This window comes from Vanacampus margaritifer, chromosome 3 (assembly GCF_051991255.1).
Source record: "Vanacampus margaritifer isolate UIUO_Vmar chromosome 3, RoL_Vmar_1.0, whole genome shotgun sequence".
Classification (NCBI taxonomy): domain Eukaryota; kingdom Metazoa; phylum Chordata; class Actinopteri; order Syngnathiformes; family Syngnathidae; genus Vanacampus; species Vanacampus margaritifer.
Window position 1 is genome coordinate 9,972,253 of NC_135434.1, and position 23,820 is coordinate 9,996,072.

At 40.6% G+C, this 23,820-nt stretch overlaps 1 protein-coding gene across 3 annotated transcripts in view; it reads left to right on the top strand.

The window, feature by feature from the left end:
- The window catches only part of sema6a (sema domain, transmembrane domain (TM), and cytoplasmic domain, (semaphorin) 6A), a 145,210-nt gene that overhangs the window by 88,895 nt on the left and 32,495 nt on the right, over positions 1-23,820 (top strand). For all 3 annotated transcript variants that reach the window (XM_077561185.1, XM_077561186.1, XM_077561187.1), the window contains exons 7-15: positions 3,989-4,079; positions 5,635-5,754; positions 6,847-6,935; positions 9,256-9,473; positions 12,346-12,477; positions 16,102-16,257; positions 19,674-19,847; positions 22,349-22,489; positions 22,581-22,655. In XM_077561185.1, the coding sequence (XP_077417311.1) occupies positions 3,989-4,079; positions 5,635-5,754; positions 6,847-6,935; positions 9,256-9,473; positions 12,346-12,477; positions 16,102-16,257; positions 19,674-19,847; positions 22,349-22,489; positions 22,581-22,655 (1,196 nt within the window). The remainder of the gene's footprint in view (positions 1-3,988; positions 4,080-5,634; positions 5,755-6,846; positions 6,936-9,255; positions 9,474-12,345; positions 12,478-16,101; positions 16,258-19,673; positions 19,848-22,348; positions 22,490-22,580; positions 22,656-23,820) is intronic.

A 23,820-nucleotide genomic window follows, 5' to 3' on the forward strand; every position in this document is an offset into this window, starting at 1 on the left:
GGACGGGGACATTTGGCAAAAAGACAATAACAGAACAAGTCAGTTTGACTCCCTGGATGATACAGGTTCACTCCAGTCCAGTAGGTGGCAGTAACGCATGAGCATTACAAATGTATTTAAATAGCCCTTCATCACAAAAAGGGTCTTCGAAGGCCCACAGTTGACAACTAAAACAATAAACAAATTGTAAAATGAAAAATTCAAACAGCGTCAATCAAAACTGAATTTTATTATCTGTATAAAGTCCCAATTTGTCTATGTATCTATTAGACTGTGCAAGTATTATTTCTGTTAGAAAATTATGACGTGTAGCTCCAGATGAAACCGTTTTGTCCCGCACAGGTTAAGATGTGAGATCTTTACGAACAGCTGCAAAGACTTTGGTTCCCTTCCAGTGTGTAAAAGTGTCAGAAACAGGACATGCGAGGCAAACAGGTTGCAGAGAAATGGACCGTGACGATTAATGTCCCACTGAGGTGCCGCGTCCTTGCTTGGTTCTGGCCCATGTGTGAACTCGGGTATGAATAATTATGCAGGTTGTCTCATTTGTGCAATGTTCTATTGTCCTATTAATTCATGGGTCAATGTGTTAGCGGCTGATTCTTCTGACCTACCTCAGGCAATGTTTTTGTTTCAGAATTTGAATCCCTTTATGTTGGAATGAAATTAGCTGGTAATACTATGTCACATTCCCATAATTGTTCGTTTAAAATCAACACGTCTGAATATTTGAGGTAGACTGAAATATGATCAGGTGATCTCAGTTAAAAAAAATATATATATATATTTTTTTTAAATAGATATCTACCGTTTTGGTAATTGACCTGATGTTTAAAGGGGACTAACCATTTAAGAGTGACATTTTAATAAAGTGTGTCTGTGGAAAAAGGTTATTATAGCTCATAAAAATCTAATTTTCGACTATCCTGACTTGTGTATCAGACTTTAAGACACCTGGAAGCTGTTTTAAATTGTGGGAAAAAATAACATAACATGTCTCCCTTAAGTTTTTGGGATCTACACTATACTGTGTAGCACTTCTTTTGTTTACAGGTTAGCGGAGTTGACGGCATAACAAGATTCAAGCTGTTTGGCCGTCCAAATGCTTTATGTTTACAACTGCTTTGGCTCACTCCCGCAGTTTTTGTTGAGCTCTGTAGCCTGGATAAGATTATCAGGATATTGCCCCGGACAGTTCTGGTGTTTCTCCACACATGCCTGCCAGCTTGTCAGGAGCTGCGCGTATTTCAGCGGCCGGCTTTGGGAGGGGCTTCCTCATGTTCAAACGGCAGGAATAGATCAGTGACAGCCGGCCGAGACCCTTGGGCAGAGGTCAACGCCGCCGTGACATCAACAGAGGGGATAAATGCCCGCCGGGGTGTGTGTTTTTATGTGGGATGTACGAGAGGGTGAGGGCGACGTTCCAAACTGTCTGGCCTAAGAAAAGACATACAGTACACAGTGGTGCTTACCAGTGACCTGATATCTGTCTGTCTGTCTATCTATCTATCTATCTATCTATCATCTATCTATCTATCTATCTATCTATCTATCTATCTATCTATCTATCTATCTATCTATCTATCTATCTATCTATCTATCTATCTATCTATCTATCTATCTATCTCCCTAGCTAGCTAGCTAGCTATCTATCTATCTATCTACCTAGCTAGCTAGCTAGCTAGCTATCTAGCTACCTAGCTAGCTAGCTAGCGAACCAAAACATATATATATAAATATATATATATATATATATATATATATATATATATATATATTTTTTTTTCATAGCAATAGGAACAGTTGTTTTTGTTTTTGTCAAGGGTGTGCGTGACAATGAGGACCTAATTGCATGTAAGCAGGGAGGCAGGGTGTGGGCTACTCAAAAACAATTATTATTTTTTTATTTATAATTATTTATTATCTATTAAAATGCATTTATTTTCCAATATAGCAAAACAAAGAAGGTACTTGGATGATCAAACTTACCTAATTACAAAATGTTCAAAATAACAAGGGTCAAATAACTAGAAAAAGACATGACTACTAGGAAAACAGGTTTTGAGTTACAAGCACGGTCAAGGAAAGAACTGAACTTGTATCCCAAGGCACCACTGTGCTTTATATGCCTGCTATAAGCTTAAAAAAAAAAACAGTAGGAAGGAAAGACGCTGAATTTTGTTCTGCTCCTATTGTATGTATTTTTTTCTGCCAACATTTTCCCTGGCAATCGTCTTGTGTGTTAGCGTGTGTGAATGCGTGTGACCTTTTATAGTGGGCAGATGATAACTGTTTTTTTCCCACCCAGACAGGAATAGAAAACAAAATGACCCGTCTAGAAACCAGAAAGGGCGGCGTTAAGAACTTCACAGCCTCTCTATTTGTTAAGCGAACGAGGACGCTGAATAGAGGAGAGGGAGAGAAAAAAAAAAGAGTCAAGCAGGGTTTGCGCTCGTCTTCCTGACCTCGTGTGTATTTCTGCTTTCAACCAGACGCATGTCGGGGAACACAAGTTGACCCTTAGAGGAATGGTATTGACCTTTCGTCTACTTGTGGTCTCTGCCAATCACACACTTACAACATTGTAGTAGGCTGGAATTGTGCCACTTGGTCCAGAAATAATGATTAAACAGAGCCTAACAGAGTCTTTAAGGAAATAGCACCATTAGTGCAGGGATTTAAGCTTTGGTTGTGCAAAGAATTCACTTAAAAGTCCTTTCTGATCAAATATTCCGAAAGTAGCGAGCTTCAAAACCTTGTCAAACTCCCTTTGAGCGCACACGCGTTTGGTCTCATTGGATTCCTCTTCACATCACGGCGTCGCAATAAATGGATTAAAGCTGTGTTGAAGCTCTTCTTGAAAGGCGCTAAGATAACGCGTAAAGTAAGGGAAAAGTAAATATGTTGAATGCTGTGGAAAATGAGCTTTCCACATGCTCTGCTGTGACAGCCACAGACGGTCACATGGACTCACTCGCGAGGCTGATACCGCAAATATTTTACCCAGACTACTGACCCAAAAATCTACTTGGCCACATGTTCTCCACTTGTGGATACCCGTTTAAGCCACATTTATCCCCCAAGGAGATTGTGTGCTTATCAGTTTTTTTTTGTTTTGTTCGTGTTAGTCGAAAAAAATGCAGCTTAATCGATTTCCGGGACCCTTTGTGGAGCAGTCAGACATGGGTCAAGAAGAAATTCAGATAGCTGTTTGTTTTTTGTGTGATTCAACCCATTGCAATTGTTAAAACTAGCCTGATCCGGATCGCCTAAAATGAGTACAAAACACAGTAAATGCAACTCAACTCACCTCGCAACAAGCAGCAGTTTGGCAGATGGTCAACAATTCTTCAAAAAAGAGGCGGCAAGTGGTTTAATGCCACCCTCAGTTGAAGTTTACTGTCAAACTAAACATAAAAAAGAAGAAAATTACTAAAATTACTCCTACTACTACACAGTTTTGCCTAATAAAGTCTGGTTAGCTTAATGCTAACACCTAATGTAAAATTCATAGACCGGCAAACAGTTAGCATAACTTTGCTGTAATTTTTTAAGTAATGGATATTTGAACTCAAATGGTGACGCATGTACTCAGATTATACTACAAAAGTCTTTATCCTCTGTGAAGAACCACTAATACTGTATTACTGCAGCTTGCCTAGAAGATGTGACACCTCCATGTATAGCCGTATGGTTGCATTATGCTGCCCCCAGGTGGCCATGGCATGCACAACATAAGGAGCACAATGTCCATTGAATTGAAGTAAAAAAATATATAAAAAAAAATGGCAAAACCCGTTTAATTATTTACTTTCTACTTAGGTTGATTAACAGTTTGAGCCACCCCATCATAATTATTCAAGATTTCCCTATTCTAGATTCTTTTTCACCATTGGAAGGCAACATTTGCTGTCTGTGTTGCATTTGAAGTGCATTGTTGTTGTGTTTCATATCTCCGTTGTCCGAATTACCCTATTTGTGACCATAGATGGACACCCTGGAAGCTCTTGGAGAAGAGATCAGCGGGATGGCTCGCTGCCCGTATGATGCCAAGCACGCCAACGTTGCCCTCTTTGCTGGTAAGACTCAAAGCATACCAATATTGTAAACACTTGAACCTCCAAAGTCAAACAATCTATTTTGTGACACTGGTTGAAGTTCCAAGTTGTTCTAATTTCGGAATAGTTTATTCTGGAAAATTTCTATTGTGTAACTGTATAAACAACATTTCAAGTTGCAATTTAACAACAGTCCAATTCAACTACAATACAATAAAAGTACTCACTCTGTACTCCAAAAACAATTGGGTCAAAATGAACCCAAATTGGATCAGAAATTGAGTTGATTTGTAGGTTATTAATTTAATTTGACCCAACATTTGTTGCTAAATACCATACCTCACTAAGTTGGGTCGGTTTATTTTTGACCCAATTCAATTGGGTTATTCAACTAGCCCAAAAAGTTAGGTCAAATGAATAACCCATATAACAACCCAAAAATGGGTTTGATTTGTGGGTTATTAATTAAATTTGACCCAACTTTTTGGGTTAAAAAACTAAAAAAAGTTTGGTTGGTCCATACATGACCCAATTTAGGTTATTTTTGACACAACTGTTTTTAGAGTGTGTAATGTCAATCCTTTGATTACAGTTTGAACACCAACTTTTGTTTGGCTTTTGAGACATTTTTTAATTCCAGTACATTTAGGTTGAATTCCACTTTGTTTTGGAGTGTTTGACTTTGGAGATTCGACTGTGATCAGAAATAATCCATTAAAGCCACATCAGAACTGCTTCGGAGAGCCCGCAGTATTGTTGTCTTCTGTCTTGGTCATTTGCTTTCTTGATAGAATAAACTTTGGGTTTGCACATCTGTCTCACAGTCGAGAGGCTCTGAGTTCGAACCTTGGCTCAGGCCTCTCTGTTTGGCGTTCGTATGTACTCCTGCATGAAACATGCTAATTTTATCGAATGCTAAATTATCCATAGGTGTGAATGTGAGTGTCTATATGTGCCCTGTGATTGGGTCAGCTGTAATTGGCTCTGTAATCTCTTCCGTTATCCCAATGAGACCAATCCAATAGAAGAGGTAATGATATATAAACTTGGTTGGCTGAAAATAATTCACAAAACGGCTGCATCCCCCGATGAGTCGGCTTTTGGCCCGTGGGGTGAGAATCTTCCCGCGCAACCTCGCCGTGGGCCGCAAAAGACATTGGGCCCCCCATTCCATGTTTGCTGCCAGCTGATTAATGGCGCTATTGATGAGCTGTCCCTGCGAGCTTCCATCTGAGGAGGCGCAGCTTGACCGGCTAATGTGTGACAGCGAGCTGGAAGCACTGAGTAATGGAGAGGGCTCCTCTCCCAGCCACCCTTTCAATTATGTAGTTTGAGTTTCCACTGCGGTTCCATCTGAGGTGGACCCGGGTCACGTTGGGGCTGTTTTCTGTGTGTAAGTGCGCGCGCGTGGTGACGAATTACACATGGCCAACAGGTTGAAAAAAAGCCCGTTGACAGCTGGCAAAAATGCAGTGTTGATATTCTTTGTGTATATTCTCCCTCAATTTGACTTCACACTTCCCTTGTGGCCATTTCACTTCTCATTCTCCTTTGTTCTCTCTTCGTCCCTCTCCAGACGGCAAGCTGTACTCGGCTACAGTCACCGACTTTCTGGCTATTGATGCGGTCATCTATCGTAGCCTTGGAGACAGCCCGACTCTGCGTACGGTTAAACATGACTCCAAGTGGCTAAAAGGTGAGGCCAGGATACGCACGCAGACACACTAGTGCGTTTCTTTCCAGTTTCCTTGTCAAAAGTAAGCAAGGTACAAAAAAAAAAAAATCTGTTGTGTACCAATTTTTAAAGCGCTTATTTTGGGGTACTGCACTGATGCAGTCGCTAAATGGTGAACAAACAATTGTCACTAAAATCAGTTTTGTGTTTTTAGTACATTGACTCTTACAGTAGATCCGCTTCCAAGTTCATTTTGGGGTAAATAATAAAAATTTCCGCAGACAAACGTTGGAAGGCTTCATAATCTAGGTACCAAAACTCATTCTAGATTCATTAACAGTAGTGAGTAATTCTCACTATGTGTACAAAGAACTTAATCACTGTTAAACACAATAACGAGCATGATGCTAACTAATTGAAATGAGTTTTAGTGGCATCTTTTGCAATACAGAGAATATAAAGTTTACGCACCCCTGTCAAATGCCAGTTGTTGTTTTGTTTACATAAAAAGTAAGACCAAGATGAATCACTTCTAATTATTTTTTCCCCAATATTAATGTGACTTATAACCTGTACAACTCAACAGAATAAAAAAAAACACTTTTTGGGAGCGTAAATAATACACAACTGAGATCATGTGGTTGCGCAAGTGTGCACACCCTCTTACATCCAACTTCACGCACTCTTATGTGGTCATAAATTACCTCTTGGTTTGAAAGGTGACAGAAAATGTAGACAAACATGGCTCCTGTTATGGGTTGCTGACCATACGTTCAGATCTGGTGATTCTCTACGCTTGTGTGTCGTGTCTTGTATGCAAATTCTGCATGTTCGCTTTTGCCGACCTGTTATACCAGGTTGCATGTTGCGCAGAAATTGACGCGCCGCGGGGCAAAGCAAGCGCACCAGTCGAGCTTGTCAATTCTCAATGGAGAACTGCGTTTACCTTGTATGCAAATGCTCGGGCTCATTTGATGGATGAGGCACTCAGGGGCTCCCATTCGGCTTCCTCCCCCTCAAATATCATGACATGACATGGTTGTTGTTTATTGTCAAATGACATATCACATCTCTTGCTGAATCTTTTTTTTTATGCTTTTTTTTTCCCCTCAGAGCCCTACTTTTTGCAGGCAGTCAATTACGGAGACTTCATCTATTTCTTCTTCAGGGAAATTGCTATGGAGTACAACACAATGGGAAAGGTAAGCAAAGGCTTCATTTTCTCTGCTATTGTTTAGCTCCAATCAGAAGGTGTCATAAGCAGGAAGTAGGTGCGGAAACTAACAGGATATGGGTGTATAGCTTATCTGGAAGGAGGCCAAACATTTTTCAATACCAGATCAACACTGGGCAGGATGAAGGGCCTTAAATAGATCTGGAGATCCCACTCGCAAAGTCTAAATATACTCCTTGAATTGCACGTCTGCATCCGCCTGATACGGCTCCCATCTTCTCAGTGATTCCTGAGTAGAGTTTCCTCCGTGAGAAATGAGATTGCGTTTTTGCACCAGAGGGACCGCAACAAAGACGCCTTCTGTTTAATCCGTTCAATTCACCGTTGGATTCCGCCGAGCGAAAGTTAATTGGAAAGCAGGTAGAAGAAAATGGAAAGTGGGTCTACCCATATACAGTTTCAGAACAAATGGAACACATAAGACAGAGTAAGAAGAAGAAGCCATGAGATGAGCTAACGAGAAACTCGAGAATAATGGATTTCCCGCCAGGAGTGACAAACAGGAGCGTTAAGTCTTGTGAGTTGTTTTAAAAGCTGTTTAATTATGCACGTGGCGAATAAACTGAACAACTGAAAATTCCTGACGCATAACATGTCATTACAAAACATGAAATTGGCTGTGTTTAGAAAAGAAGTCAAGTCAAAAACTGTTCTCGGCTTGCGAATGTCACATGACCAAACCCAGAAAACAGTTGAGACGTGACGGTCATTAGGCACTGTGATGTCATTTTGCTGCAAGTGGCAAAATGGCCGCCCATTGGCCAGCTTTTGCTGCTGAATTCAAATTCAACCAAGACAATATTAATGAAAATGCCGTGTTTAGACTAGTGGGGGCGCATAGAATATATTTTTGTAAAGAACTTCTCCTGAAAAACTCGTTACCTAATGGCAAATTGGTGAAAGTCATTGCATTGGTTTACTTTGCTCGAATATAAAAAATGTGACAGCTGCCTAAGACAAAATAAATGATCAGCCTCCAGTGTGTATAATGTGTGTATTTTGTAATTTAGCGATAAGCCAGAGCGTGACTTTTGTCACGAAGCTGACGTGTGACCGAATGAAATAATGAGTAAAGCTGACACCTTGTCACTCATTCACTCCGACACAGTGTCACCTGTTATTCGTCACGTTTCTTGTAATCTTACAGTGAACGTAAGTGAGTGCGTTGAGGAGTTTGTTGGGTCTGCAACCATCACAAACTGTGTGTGTGTGTGTATGTGTTCACACTCACACTGTTTAATGTAAGTAGTGTTTTCAGGTCATGGTTAGATTTATTGCTGTTAGGTGAACAGTGAATATAGCTTAATTAGGCCTCTCGTGGCAGTGTCATAATTAAAGCTCTGGCTTCGACTAAAGCTGGCCATTTTCTATCGTTTGCTGCTATAAGTATTTAGGCTACCACATCTTTATTTCATGGTATTTAAATGTTGAGCAGGCACTTGATCCAAATATTGTCTGTAGTTACACATTCTTACTGGATTACATCGACCCAATTTTTATGCTAATTCTTGCTAGCAGTTAGCACTATTCTCAAACCAATTTCATTTACATGCATATGGCAGGCTAACTTCTACTCTCTTTTGCCATCTTAACTAGTTAGCAACAAGCTAACGTCGTTCTTTTATTAATATCTTGCATATGGCAGCAAGCTAACACCACATAGCTATAAGCATCATGCTAAATCTCTGTTGTATGTCCTACATAGTTCATAACAAGGTGCTTATCTGCGGTAAATTTATGTAATTTTTCACATCAAACTTATCAGCAAGCAAACTAGTAATGTATCCTACAGTTAGCAACATGCTAGCTAAAGATTGTGTAGGATCTCAAGTTATCAGTAAGCAACAAGTTAGGCTACATACATGACATAAGAACATAGTGAAGAAAAAAAAATAATCGAAATATCGACGTATACAATAAATAGTTCATCTCAAAGCAATACTCAAACTACAGCTTTTGTAATGTCTTAAATAGCAAGAAGCTAAATATCTGCATTTTCCTCCGCAAAAATGGTTAGCACTGGGCTAGCAGAAAACAACTAACTACCTGATGTTGTAATACCCAACACTCGTTTGGCAGCAAGCTAACTAAATGTGGAGGTATTGTCCCATACAAACAATATCAAACTGTACATGTGCTTATTACCAAACAAATCAGCTAGCCCCAACTTAAGCTAACTATCTGCTAGCGTCACAGCAACATTTACTCATTCGACAGTACATTTATTGTTTACGGTGTGTTACTGCACAAGTGTCTAACGTTATCGTCCACGTCGATGTTGGGGCCAGGTGGTGTTTCCTCGGGTGGCGAGGGTTTGCAAGAATGACAGAGGCGGATCACCCCGCGTCCTTGAGAAGCAATGGACATCGTTCCTCAAATCCCGCCTGAATTGCTCCATCCCGGGCGACTCCCATTTCTACTTCAACATCCTTCAGGCGGTGACTGATGTCATTCACATCAACGGGAAGGATGTTGTGATGGCCACCTTCTCCACACCGTACAACAGGTATGATGAAGTTCTCGACCAGGGTTTCAGGAATTATCCCCCCCTTACTCCGACATGCACAACTAAATGCAATAGGAATGAAATAAGTCATAATGTTACCATAACAGATTAATATTTATTTGAGAAAGTCATGATTTAGACATAAATAGACTTTTTTTTGCAATTCCTTGGACCGTAGTTTGAGGCTAACGGCAGGTTCAAAAGCCCATTTTTGCATGCGTGCGTCAACATTGACTTTGTATTCATTAACCCAATTATCAAAACAACTCATCCACATGGTGACAGGCCGACCTTTGTGAAATCTAAAAGTGCGTGTGTGCGCGCGTCGCCTTGTGGCGATGCGAGAGTCCACTAGGTCAACATTTACATCTCCGATCAAAACAGTCCTGCTGCCCTTTTGACGCGCAGGTGCTTAACTCCTTTTTCTTTTGCGCAATTTGTATTCAGCGTGGTCTTTATATTCAAAGGCAGCATCTAAATTGAAAATTACCACCAAGCCATAGGGCTCACGCATATTATTCTCCATTTTATGGCTCCTTTTTTTTTTACCAGATAAGACAATTGCTTGTGACACTGCAATTGAGCGTGCTTAATGGACGTTTAAACTCAATGAAGCGGCGCCTCGGAATATTTTCTATAAGTGCAGTGTTTGATTTGTGCATGTCTATTTCGCAGTCACGGTGGGAAATTGCAGGGAACAGATTTTGTCTATAGGCAGATTGTTGTTTGTTCTGTCAGCATCTCCTTATTTACGGAAAAGCAAGGCGACAAGTGTTTTCTTTCTAGTTAGTTGGGTACTGCTTAAAACCCTGGAGAACCCACGGGGTCAAATTTGGCCCCTATAAATTCTTCTACTCAAATAACAAAGACCTTTTTTTTTCTTTTTTCTTTTTTTTTTTTACAAATTTAACTTCAAAAGTCCAGAGTGCCACTTCTGACCCCTGCATTGGGCCATCTAGTGGATGAATATTGCACTTACATGAGCCAGAGTGGTGGTGACAAGATGGCTGGCAACATGCCAATTTTGTTGAGCTGGAAATCAATCCAAACAAAACCATTTTCTCAGCAAACCATCACATGGTAAAATTGTTTTTTTTTTTGTTAATCTATTTCATATCATGTTGCAGAATGCCTAGGAGTGTGTTTTATATATATATATTTTGATAAATTAGCAACTCTGAGCTAGTTAAAAAAAAGGGTTAAAATTGTAAAAACATATATTTTGGTGTTCAGTGAACTTATAGCAGTCATTTAATGTATAATTCATAATTTTCCAAAGAAGAAAAGGGTTCTTGGGTTCTCCAGGGTTAAAACCAGACACTTGGCAGTCAAACATATCCAATGTTGAATTTACTAGCTAATCCAAGCATTATTAGCTAGCTCTCTATAATACTACCCTTGTCTGGAATTTTGTCTTCGCGACGAACTTTACCCATGAGGCAACGACCCGAAAATCCAGACCGATCATTCCAAAACACACCCCATTATAAAAGAAAGTCTGTTAAATTTGGATTTTTCTGAGCGCGGATGTGTTGTAAAATAGCAAAAGTGACTCAGCAACGTGCTATGCATTGATTCCAGGCAGACAACTGCCACCACAAGATCTTTTTTCCCCCCTCGCCCCGTTAAATGAATAGCAATAATAAAATAATCTGTTGTCCATCACAGTGGGCTCGTGATGAACGTTGATGCCCCCGAGGCTTTCGGAGAGATCGAGTCATTGTGTCCTCATAGGACTTGGCAGGCCTTGGATGTTGCTAAGCTCCCATATTTAATAGCACACTGCTAAATATAGCGCACGTAAATCAAAAGTCAAAACAGTAATCGGAAACATAAGCTTCCACCAATGATCCATGTGGAAGGTCTGTGCTTAACTTAATTGGGGTAACAGCATAGTGTGGTTTGCCAGTGTCCGAAGCCAGTCAAATATTTGTGCCCCCGTGGACCTCTTGTGCTACACCTCATTATGGAAAGATATATACCATAGTGAAGTCATTGACACATCGGTATAGGCCGAAATTATGATTTTATTCCAGAGGGCTCACATTTGCTTGGGTCATTGTGCAGTAGTCATGTCGTGCAAATGGTTTTCTCAGAAGGGAAAAAAATGACAGGGACCTTTAAACATTTTCATACGCGGTCCCCAACGTTTGCTAATGAGCTGCATTGTTATATACTAAGGTTGAACACCATATAGAGATGTACTAAATTTGAATTGAATTCATCCCAAAAACGTAGTTTTTGTAATGTTTGCAAACAACGGAGCAACAAAATAGCAGAACACTACGTCCTCATATCACGATCATATTTTGTTGAATATCCTACAAAATACATTTCTTGCATTGACTTGCGGTATAGTAATCTGTGTAAGCATGAAAAATAAACAGACCTCCAGTGACTCGAGAGCTAGAACGTAAATGGTATTTGGGCTCGATCCAGTGTGGTTCAGTCGCTCCGTGGGGTCTATGATGACTCACTGATGACGTTTAATGGTCTTCAAAACCAATAAGTAGTAGGATCGAGCTGTTAATGATAAGCTACCTAAACACAGTGAGAAAATAAATACCACATATAAATGGGCCATTTTGGGACTTTATTTATAAGCGGTGCAATTATGTGGTCTAAAATACCCCTTGAGTGAATGGTTGACATGCTGCATTTTTAATATTTATAAAGCTTAGATAATGTATGGCATTTCTACACTGACTTGTCAACACTCCAATTCAAATTTGTATATTTAGTCAGTTCTCTCTGCGGATTTTGAATTGTTTTTTTCCCTCCTGCCTCCTTGTGCTAGTCCGGCCTTGGCGAGGTGGCTCTTTGATGCGTTCATTTATCGGTGCTTTTGTGTGTTGTGTTTGTGCGGTGGCAGCATTCCAGGCTCGGCCGTGTGCGCCTATGACATGGCGGAGGTGGCCAACGCTTTCACGGGGCGCTTCAAAGAGCAAAAATCCCCAGACTCCACCTGGACGCCTTTTCCCGAGGAGAGGGTTCCCAAGCCAAGGTACCACTGACGCTAATTGCACACACACACAATGCAAATTTTATCTCAAATGTTATAAATGTATTTGTTATGGTACAGTTCCATAATGCAAATGCTACATTCCGTTCGTTCAAGCTTCTTGTCATTTGCTTGTTGTTCTTTTTATAACATTATGCAATCAACAACTGGCCAAAGAAAAAATGGTTGAATTCCAACTATCTGTTCCAAATGTCTTACTAACAAACCATAAGACAATTTAATCAAAATATTTACAATGTTTTGCTATGTTCCCCCATTCTATTAAAATAATTTTCTGGTTTTGTTGTTCAAATTAAATAGTTCAGTACCATGAATGTTTTCGTAATAACGTCACTTTAGATGGGCCGAAAGTCACCTGCTAACTAACTTATTGAGGGGCAAATCAGATCTTTCAAGTTATTTAGCAACATAACAATTTCTTCCACCTCAAAATGTTTTTTTTTAAATAAAATAAAAAAGAAGAAAATGACAAAAAAAGAAAAAAATAATTAATTAATTAATTAAAATAAAATAAATAATAAAATACAATAATAAAATGATAAAAACAATAAAAATAAATTTAAAAGTTTTTTTTTAAAGGAAAAAAGAAAATACTGTGGGACAAATCAGATTTTTCAAGTTATTTAGCAACATAATTTCTTCCACCTCAAAATAATAAAAATAAGAAAATAAAAACATTTAAGACAATAAATAAAAAAATACAATAAAATATGATAAAAATAATAAAAATAAATTTAAAAAATAAAAAAAGGGGAAAAAAAGAAAATGGCACTGTTACCTAATTCTAATGTCTTGTGTCGTCTATTTCTAATGTCTTAGTTTTCTATCACTAATTTCTGACGGCATTTTCTACAAACATATCGATCGTCTCTTTTCTCGTCTTAATCACAGTGAAACCAATTCCTCCAACCCCGTATAAAAAAAAAAAATCTTAGTCCTCGCCTGCATCACTATCCATAAACCAGGAAATGTCCTGCTATTGATGCACAAACAAACACAAATTGATTTTTATCCACACAAATTAACAATCTATGTTAAGATTGCACAATTAACTTGTTTTAAGTGGGGCTTTTCATGTACAGTGTTATAGTGACTAGCACACACGGGCGACCCCCATTAAAGAGGAACTCGCATCGACAAATGAAGCATGAGATCGTTTTACAGATGGCTACCTAATTCCACGAACACTCAAGCCTGATCAATCTAGTGCTCGCTAATTAGCCGGCAAAGAGCTACTCCACTTTTCTTCACAAAAATGAACAGATTTACTACAAAGGCCAAGGCTAGAGTAATTGCTTCCGTACGACTGAAAAAAGCAGTTCCTCAGCGGCGAGCATCTTATTGTGCGATTGAGCGTAGGTGTGAGCTAACCCTCTTCCCCTCCAGTCGGATAAAAATCACACCGCCGGGCGGTTGTTTTTGCTGTGATTTATTTCATTTTCATCCTCTGGACCCTTTTATGCGGTGGCAAACAGACGGCGGGTTCATCGGCACCCACAGGTCTGGCCCCGCAGCAGGCTGCTTCTCCATGTGTTAGCTTTCCTCTCGAACCATTTACACACTTCTCGTACGTAAGAAGTGTCTGTTTCCGTTCTGCTTTCCATATGTCTGCACACATAGATGAAGCTGTACTGCACAGAGAAGCTTCCGAGCACTTGTTGCCACTCATTCGCCATCATTATGCAAATGCTGCCCTCTTCGTAACATCAATCCACCAAAGGGCAAGTTCTATTGCTATAAAAACATGGAACCTACCAAAGGAAAGATTAGAGTCTCTTCTTTCATCAGGAAAAAAAAATGGATATGTGTATATGTTTCTGTTTTGCAGTAATTAGCATTAGTATATAACTAAGTTTCATCATTATTCCCAAACCTGTTGAAAACAGTGGGGAAAAGAGCTTGTTGCAACATGGCCCTGGTTGATCTCTTATACTCTGCTGCCACCCACTGGCCGTTTTTTGCCTTCTGTATGCTCTAGCATAAATAAAAAAAAAACTTATTTTTATATATATATATATATATATATATATATATATATATATATATAAAAATATGTTTTTGGGACCATGGCAATATTTAAAATATAATATTTTAATACGTTTTTGGGAACAAATGAGTTAAAATAATCGCCTAAGTCATTTTTTCAGATTTTTCAGGGAACACAAAAATTTTTTACCATTTGCATCATGAGGAGCTGATTTGGGCAACAACAAAAAAATAAAAAAAAATTTGCACACAAGAAAAATGGGGAAAAAAGACTGAGGCAATTATTTTAAGAGGGTGACGAAATGTTTCTTTGTAAAGTGGTATTTTTAGAGACTGTCTGTCTTTGACTTGGTCTGGCTATGTTCCTGCTGTCTTGGCCAGTTCTTTCTTGGCTGGCTTGGGACAGCTGAGCCCCCCCTGCCTCAAGTTGCCAAGAAAACAACAAAATAAAATTGTTGGCTTTGGGACAATGATTTTACGCTACGAGATCTGCCTAGCAACAATTGGCTATGGCCATTGTTTAAAAAAAAAAAAAAAATCTGTATAACACAAGCTAACTTTAAAATAAATTTCAATGCAGATTTTTGGCTCACTCAAGGTGCTTTAAAACTAGCAACATGCAATTGGTGATACACTGGAGCAGCTGACAGATTGCCAGTTAGCAGTATAACTTGACATGAGCGTCTAGACTGCCTATGACACGCAAACTTAACCATCTGACCTATACAACCACAACATCGCAACTTTGATTTCACACATTTAGGTCCCTAAGTGGGTGCCCCGGTCCTTGCATGTTTGTCACCTCATACGTCCAGTAACCAGCTGGCCGATAGTTCTGAGAGCGGGTGTGCATTTTATGGCGCGGCGTCGTATCAAAGACTTTGCTGTAAAAATGTTTTACAAGCTCTCGAAGGTGAGATGCCTGCAAAGGGGAAATGCCATCAAAAGCGGCTTCTCTTTTACGGCCATCTCACCTTCTCACTGTAAAGATATTAGATAGATAGCATGTCACTAGATCCTGTAACCAAAGGGAATTGGACACCACCTGTCCTCAAAGCCTCTTAGACGTTAGCTACACCCACAGTCCAATTACATTCCAAGAACTAACACAACCACAATAACAAACTCGGGAGTTCAGATCCCCGCCAAGGCTGAATTTGTCCGACACAAGCGAATTGGGCCAAATGATTTTTGATTCTGGGATTGGGGTAAATGGACTTCAATCATGCTTCAAATGGCAAAAGGAGAGAAAATGCTGTTTGTGATTGATATTAGAATTAAATGGAGAAGATTGCCATTTGCATTCTGGAGTAGAGGATATAGTTCCTTCGCGACTCCGAGAGAATTAATGCCGGTAACTGAATTTTAATCTGGATTCTTCTATAGAACTAGATTTGTGTTTGCATAATCCTACAAAATTCCAAACTAACCAAAAAAACTGAAACAAATGCAGTTTGCAGAGGGAATTACTGGTCATTATCTTCAATATAATTCTTTGACACGGTCTTTGTTTGTTTCAGATATAATCAGATGGCGTGACCATTCATTATAAAAAAAGAAGAAGAAAAAAGCAGTCATTTTTGTTGTTTTCAATTGTTCTTTTTCTTCCCGTATTTGCAGGCCTGGTAGCTGTGCCGGCGGTCCATCCATGGAGAGGTACAAAGTCTCCAATGAGTTCCCAGACGACACGCTTAACTTTATCAAGATGCATCCCCTGATGGACGAGGCGGTGCCCTCCATCGCCAACCGGCCCTGGTTCCTCAAAACCATGGTTCGGTAAGTTTTACACACTCCAAAGCCTGTTGTCATCGGAGCCTCTTCAGAGCAGTGCAATAATTAGGCGAAGTGCCGCTCTGAGATCAGGCTCATTAAAACGCAGCGGCGCTAACACCACGGGCCAGCTGGTGACCTGTTTTCACTGTTATGAGCTACACTGTTCTCGTGTTCCCCCACAAGGTCTCAGTCGTCTAATAAAGTCACAGTTGATGGTCTGTTTCCTTAGTGTTAAGTCAAATGAGGTTCAAACTGTAGTTACGAGCTAGCTAGCTAGCTAGCTAGCTGGATGGATGGAGATAGATAGATAGATAGATAGATAGATAGATAGATAGATAGATAGATAGATAGATAGATAGATAGATAGATAGATAGATAGATAGATAGATAGATAGAGCAGAGCAGATGTCAGTGAGTGCAGTAACTCTGATTGCAGTATTAAGCAAATGATAACAAAACATCAGTGCCCTACCTAGCTAGCTAGCTAGCTAGCAGCTAACTAGATAGATAGATAGATGGATGGATGGATGGATGGATGGATGGATGGATGGATGGATGGATGGATGGATGGATGGATGGATGGATGGATGGATGGATAGATAGATAGATAGATAGATAGATAGATAGATAGATAGATAGATAGATAGATAGATAGATAGATAGAATATTCTTTTAAAAAAATGTGTTTACTGTATTCAAATCTCTCCAAGCTGGTGTGTGGTATGATTTTGTAATACTTAAAAATAATAATAATAATATACACTACTTTAGATTTTGACATAATAGAGCACACATTCTAATTGAATTGCTGAAGTGCTTGGCAGACCTTCGACAAGCCGAACCGGTGGTAGTAGCACAGAGCAGATGAGCCGCATAAAGAATTCTTCCTGGCTTTTTGCAAGTTATCATCATCCTCATCTCAAATCTTGCAGCGGTCTGACCTACATACCGCCACGGCTCAGTTTAGAATACGAACACTTATCATCAAGGTTAAAACTGCTCTCTTTTCATCAACGCACCGTAATGAAAACACACACAATTCTCTGGTTTTTACATAACAACGGTTTTATTTCATTAGAAACGACGCTACACAATAAGCAGTGCTTCGCATGCGAGTTGGAGTCGGTGGTTAAAAGCCTTATGTAAGCTAAAAAAAAATAAGCGCCGTTAAGGCATATGGAGGGAGCAGAGCGTGGTCTTTTATAATAGCTGTCAGTGTCTCTTTGTAGAATACTGGTTGTATGACCAAGAAGTCAACTGAAAACATGTGAGACACACCCTGGCATCCAGTTTTTTGGCTCCTGCAATGACAGCTGCCTGAGCACAACGAATCAAAGAATTAGAAGATACTACACGGAGTCTTCTAGAGATAGGAACAACAGAACATCCTCCATTCGTCCTTGAGACCGCCTTCTTTCTCTCAAATCAAATCCCACCAACGTCGGCCTTGGCTCCCCACAGATACTTGAATACGTCTAAACCACATTTGCTCTTCAGACTGCAGTTATTGTTGATTTGATTAAGAGCTCCGAGCAGTTTAAGAGACGTTTAGAACAAATGCATGAATGGCCATGTTAAGAGGATGTGACCTTCTTTTAATGAGACGGTATTGTAAAGTGAGGTTAACGTTCATAGTGCCATAAATTAATTTTCTATCTTGCTATTGTCCTTCTATAGCAGAATGTAAATTGAGTGCGCCCGTATGGGAGAGCACACAGACAAGCTATTTAGAGGACCAAATATGTGCCATTCTACCAAGTTTTTTAATATTGCTGTTGCTTTTTTAGGGCCAGGAAAGCAGCTGCACACTACTGCAAGCACGTTATTGGATAAAAATTAAAAAAAGATAGGCCTATACAGAGAATATTATATAATTTAATCATTATATGTATGGCCATAAGCTATCAGAAAAGAAGTTCGGGTGATTTTGCAACTTCCTCCTTGCAGAAGTCGGTGGACAGGCATTTTTTTTAATTTGAAATCAATCGACAAGATTATTCGGGTCCTGCTGTGGCCAATCCTGCTTTGGACTTCTGAGCTGCCTGATGAAAGGCTTCGCTGATTGATCCTGTGATCTTTGTGCAGCGTTGCATGCTTTTATTTTGCTAGTGATAAATTAACCACACACATCTCGGTGAAAGTGGACCAGACGAAAGTGGTGAGAGGTGGAAACCTGTAACTTTTATTCCCTGCTGTTGCTCTTCATCGCCATCTGTTACTTGTTCAGAATAAACATAAAGCATTGCTGGTGCAGAAAGCGACTATGCCCTTGATTTAAGCTTGCCGCACATCGAGAAATGCAACCAAACACGACTGAAATGGACCATGGTGAAAAGATGAATTAGATACTCTTCGCCACACACCAGCAATGGAAAAAAATATGACCCTGTGTAGGGTTTTGGGGCTCCACATAGTCTTCTGTACTGTTTCATTTTTTATTCAATAGCAAAAAATTGTGATATTCTCAAGGAAGATGTGAGTTGCCGCAAAGAAGAAGAATGTGGATATTTTGAGAGGCTGCTGACAAATTTTGCAGCAAAACCACTTATTTTTTTCGAAATGGCCGAAAGTCGACTAGTTGGCAAACCCTGCACACTGCTCGACTGTCCATTTGGTTTCTGCCGCGTTGTTTCCGTTTGTGGCGGGCCTTAATAATCGGAACTCTCCTTTGGTGCTGTACGTTTTGTCAGGCGTTATCACAGCAATCAAATTTAGGTGCCGACCAAATCACTTCGTTTGTACTTTATTTGTGTTTTGCGAAAAGTCCAACTTTGGTCGGCGCCAACTGACAAATAAGTCAACTCTGGGTGGAACATAATGATCACGTAAAGCCCGTATCCCACTGAGGGATGAACGTTTGCGACGCTAACGACTGTTAATTTCACGTCAGGGTTTCACTCAAGGTCGCAATGTTTCCTAAACATTCTCCAACATTCTCTAAAGAGTTTTAATGGTTCTGTAAGCAGGCCTGATGGTTAAAAATTTCCTTGCGACAAGAAACACCATTAAGACTGTTTAAAGAACCATTAAAAGTGTTTTTAGAGAACGTTTAGGAAATGCTACGACCTTGAACGAACCCTGACGTGAAATCAACAGTAATTAGCGTTGCAAATGTTCGGCCTACAGTGGATTAGGAGTTTACATTCAGGTTGTAAAGAAATGAAGCGCTTGACTAACCGAACATGACTTTTTTTTTTTTAATATAGTTATAGAAAATTTTATCTTTATTAAAGTTATCAACAAACCACACTCCAGTTAGTTTCACTCACTAGTCCATGCACCAAAACGGTTTACATTATTGTAACCATCAGGACAAGAGTGATCTGGAACCTGGATTTTCCACCATGCGACAAAAAAAAAAAACGAATGCTAATTGAGACCAGTGAAATTGAACTGAGTGTTGGTATTTTGTGTTTCAGCTATCGCCTGACACGCATTGTGGTGGACAGTGAAGCGGGGCCCCATAAGAACCACACTGTGGTCTTCCTGGGATCTGAGAAAGGCATCATCCTCAAGTTCCTGGCTAAGATGAACAACGGCTTCCTAAATGACAGCTTGTTCCTGGAGGAGCTCAACGTCTACAATCCTGACAAGTACGTTTCCTTTCTATGTATTTCTACCGCAGAGATATTAAGACACTAATGTGGAATATATGGAATTACACAAACATGTGAAAGCTGTTGTTCCTATTTCATACAAAACCAGTCCCAATTCAATCCAACTTCTACATTAGGGCCAGCCAAGCAGATGACTGCTCTACCATTTGAAAAAGAGTTTTATCAGGTTACACTCGACCCAACCGCAGATCCTAAATTAAAGACATCAAGCCCGAGGCTCTGGATAACGTAGTTCTGCGGTTGGCGACCACAGTAGAACCCAGCTCCTCCAAAACTCATGGCTGATTAAAGGAAACACACATGCGCACGCTCACATTGAGGTCTGTGTTTGTCTTCAGAGCCAGCCCGGTGAGCTCGTCTAATACATGACAAGGCTGCCAGTTCATGCACAGATGTGTGTGTGTGTGTGTTGAGTGAAGAGTCATTGTGAATTTGGCATATAAAAATCAACTCCAGCCACATTTCTGACACTGCCAAGGCAAATGTTTAGTGGCGGCGTAATGGACGAGGGTGAATGAGCAGCAGTAACAACAGAGTGGGGGAGAAATAATAGTGTTGAAGATCAGAGAGGTCATGGAAGGAATAGGACTGTTGTTGTCTTGGGATGCATTTGAAACTTTTGGGGGGGGAAATATTCTCAACAGTCCACATGTTTGCGGGCTGTCAAGTAAATGAGAACCTTTTAGCCAATCAGCAATTGCTTGTAAAGTAATTTTTCTCTAAGTCCAGTCACCCTGGAAAAAAATTTACCCAAAAAAACTGTTTCCAGTGGTCTCAAGCTGAGTCTGCACGGCCACATTACATATAGCAAAATATATGCTTTTAAAAATACCCATGTTCGTGCAGACATGGTATTAGACAGCTGAGACGGGGGGGGGTCGCGCGGACTCGACAGGGGCTAGCTTTCAAGGTCGCCGCTGTTTGTTTCCCAACATACCGCGGCCATGTGACGGGCCTTACGGAGGGGATGAAGGGCACAGCCCTGCCTCCTTCCCCTCTCTCCTTCCTGTAACGCCCTCTTTCTCTCACCGCGCCGCTCCCCGGCTAGCTGAGCAGCGGTCGGCCGTCGGCCATCTGGCATCACTCGAGTGCAGTAAGTGACTTTGCCCGCATTCTACCCTCTGGCTGGCGTTAGCTGGATCAGCACGCGCCCGATTGCCGAGCATTACCCAGTGTGGATGGACTCTAAGCTCTAATTGAGAATGTTAATGCGGCACCGAAGCACTGCGAAGGGGGAGGATTAATCCCGGGATGGGGAGAGGAAAGGATGGAGAGAAGGGATAGAAAGAAAGATGCCGGGCACGCCCAAAGGGATTACAGTGCGCTCCTTTGGGGCCGGGCGGACAAAGACTGGCCGGGGACACAGGAAGTGGAAGGTGGGGGGAGTGGATTGTGTTAGTGGGTTTTAACACTTAAGTGCAGTGTTACTGCTGACTGCTCACCCTGGCCATCTGTTGGATCGAGATCACTTTGTTCTTCATCTCCGTCTATCTCCCACTCTGCCCCTGACCTCGTCGTCTTCATTCCAGCATGATCTCATCAACCTCTGCCTCGTCTTAATCGCGCCCGCTTTTTTTGTAATCTCATAAATGAGCAGTCAAATCTGGTTTTGTCACTTAACTCATTCACTGACATAAATTCATTTAAAAAATGATTATTAAAAATTAGGGGCAAGTGGCGATTACTTTTTTGGAAAATTTTAATTAATCATATGACTTCACTAGTTAAGCCACGATTAATCACAAATTATATATGTTCTAAATGTACAATAAAAAATTCTAGGTTTTCATACTCTTGTTAACAAAAGTGGAAAAAAAAACTTTTTTTTTTTTTTACTAATAGACGTTCATAGCCTTCAACGGCAGTGAATGAATTAAAAAAAGAAAGAAAGAAAGAAAATATAAAAAATTCGGGGCGTCAAGCGATTAAAGTTTTTAATCGTAATTAATTGCATGACTTCAGTAGTTAACTCGCAAATTTTATGTACATAACTAAATGTACAATAAAAAAAAACAGATTTTCAACAAAAGTGGAAAAAAATGTTAAATCAATAGAAATAGTTAAAATGAATTTTTTACGTTTATAGCCGTCAATGGCAGTGAATAACAACAAACGTGTCTCTTGCCTTTAAAGACACTGTAAAGTTCATTCTGAGATTTTTCTAAATTGATTATACATGTATGAAGACAATTACTGAAAACAAGAACTATGTAGTACTGGTACTCCATTGCGGGTATTTTTAACAGTCACACTTCATTCGCTACATCGGAACATGAGTGACTTTGTTAGGATCAGTGCTTTGAAATAGATATATTGCTCCATCTTCTGATTAAATCGGTGATTATCATTATTGTTGTTGTTGTTTTTTTCAAATTCATTGCTCGCTGAGTGTGATCAGCTGAGAATTCCTTGAACCAAATAAACCCTCCTCATCCTGATTTCTTACCGTCATCTGCGATTTCTCATCCTTCCTATAGATGCAGTATAGATGGCGTGGAGGACAAGCGTATCGTCAGCATACAGCTCGACGCCAAGGGACATGCCTTGTGGGTGGCGTTCACTTCCTGTGTGGTTAAAGTGCCCCTGTCTCGCTGCGAAAGGCACGGAAGATGCAAGAAGTGCGTTTAATAGCTACGACAACCCAGTGATTCTTTATATTTGAAAGCCCAAAAAAACGACAGAAATGAATGTCTTTTGTGTGTTACCCAGGTCCTGTATCGCCTCCAGGGACCCTTACTGTGGTTGGGTGTCGGAAGGAGCATGCAGACAAGTGATTGACACCAAGTAAGTCGCTGTGGTCACAGTGTTAAATAAGCTATGGATGAGTTTAGCCACGTTCCACTACACTAGTGCTTGGTTCAGCACGGCTCTTCTTACTACTGTCACTTTTTTTTATTGATGTTAATCAATATACTATTTTATCTAAATGTGCCCTACAAGTGATTGGCAACCAGTCTAGATCTCACTGAAAGTCAGCTGGGATAGGCTACAGTTTACACATGACCCTAATGGGGACAAGCATTTAAAAAAAATGGATGGACGGATGGATGGACAGATGGATGGTTGAATGGATGGACGGATGAATGGATGGATGTACGGATGGATAGACTGATGGATGGATGGATGGATGGATGGATGGACGGACGGACGAATGGACAGATGGATGGACGGACGGATGGATGGACAGATGGATAGATAGATGACGGATGGATGGATGGACGGATGATTGGACGGACGGATGGATGGACAGATGGATGGACAGATGGATGGACGGACAGATGGATGGACAGATGGATGATAGATGGACGGTTGGATGGACGGATGGATGGATGGACGGATGGATAGACAGATGGATAGATGGACTGATGGATGGATGGATGGACGGATGATTGGACAGACGGACGGATGGACAGATGGATGGACGGATGGATGGTTGAATGGATGGACGGACAAATGGATGGATGTACGGATGGATAGACTGATGGATGGATGGACGGATGGACAGATAGATGGACGGATGGATGGACAGACGGATGGATAGATGGACGGATGGATGGACGGATGGATAGACGGATGGATAGATGGATGGATGGATGATTGGATGGACGGATGGACAGACAGATGGATAGATGGACGGATGGATAGATGGACGGATGGATAGATGGACGGATGGATGGACGGATGGATAGACGGATGGATAGATGGACTGATGGATGGATGGATGGACGGATGATTGGACGGACGGATGGACAGATGGATGGATGGATGGACAGATGGATGGACGAACGGATGGACAGACGGATGGATAGATGGACGACAGATGGATGGAAGTACGGATGGATAGACTGATGGATGGATGGACGGACGGATGGACAGATGGATGGACGGACGGATGGATAGACTGATGGATGGACGGATGAATGGACAGATGGATGGACGGATGGATGGA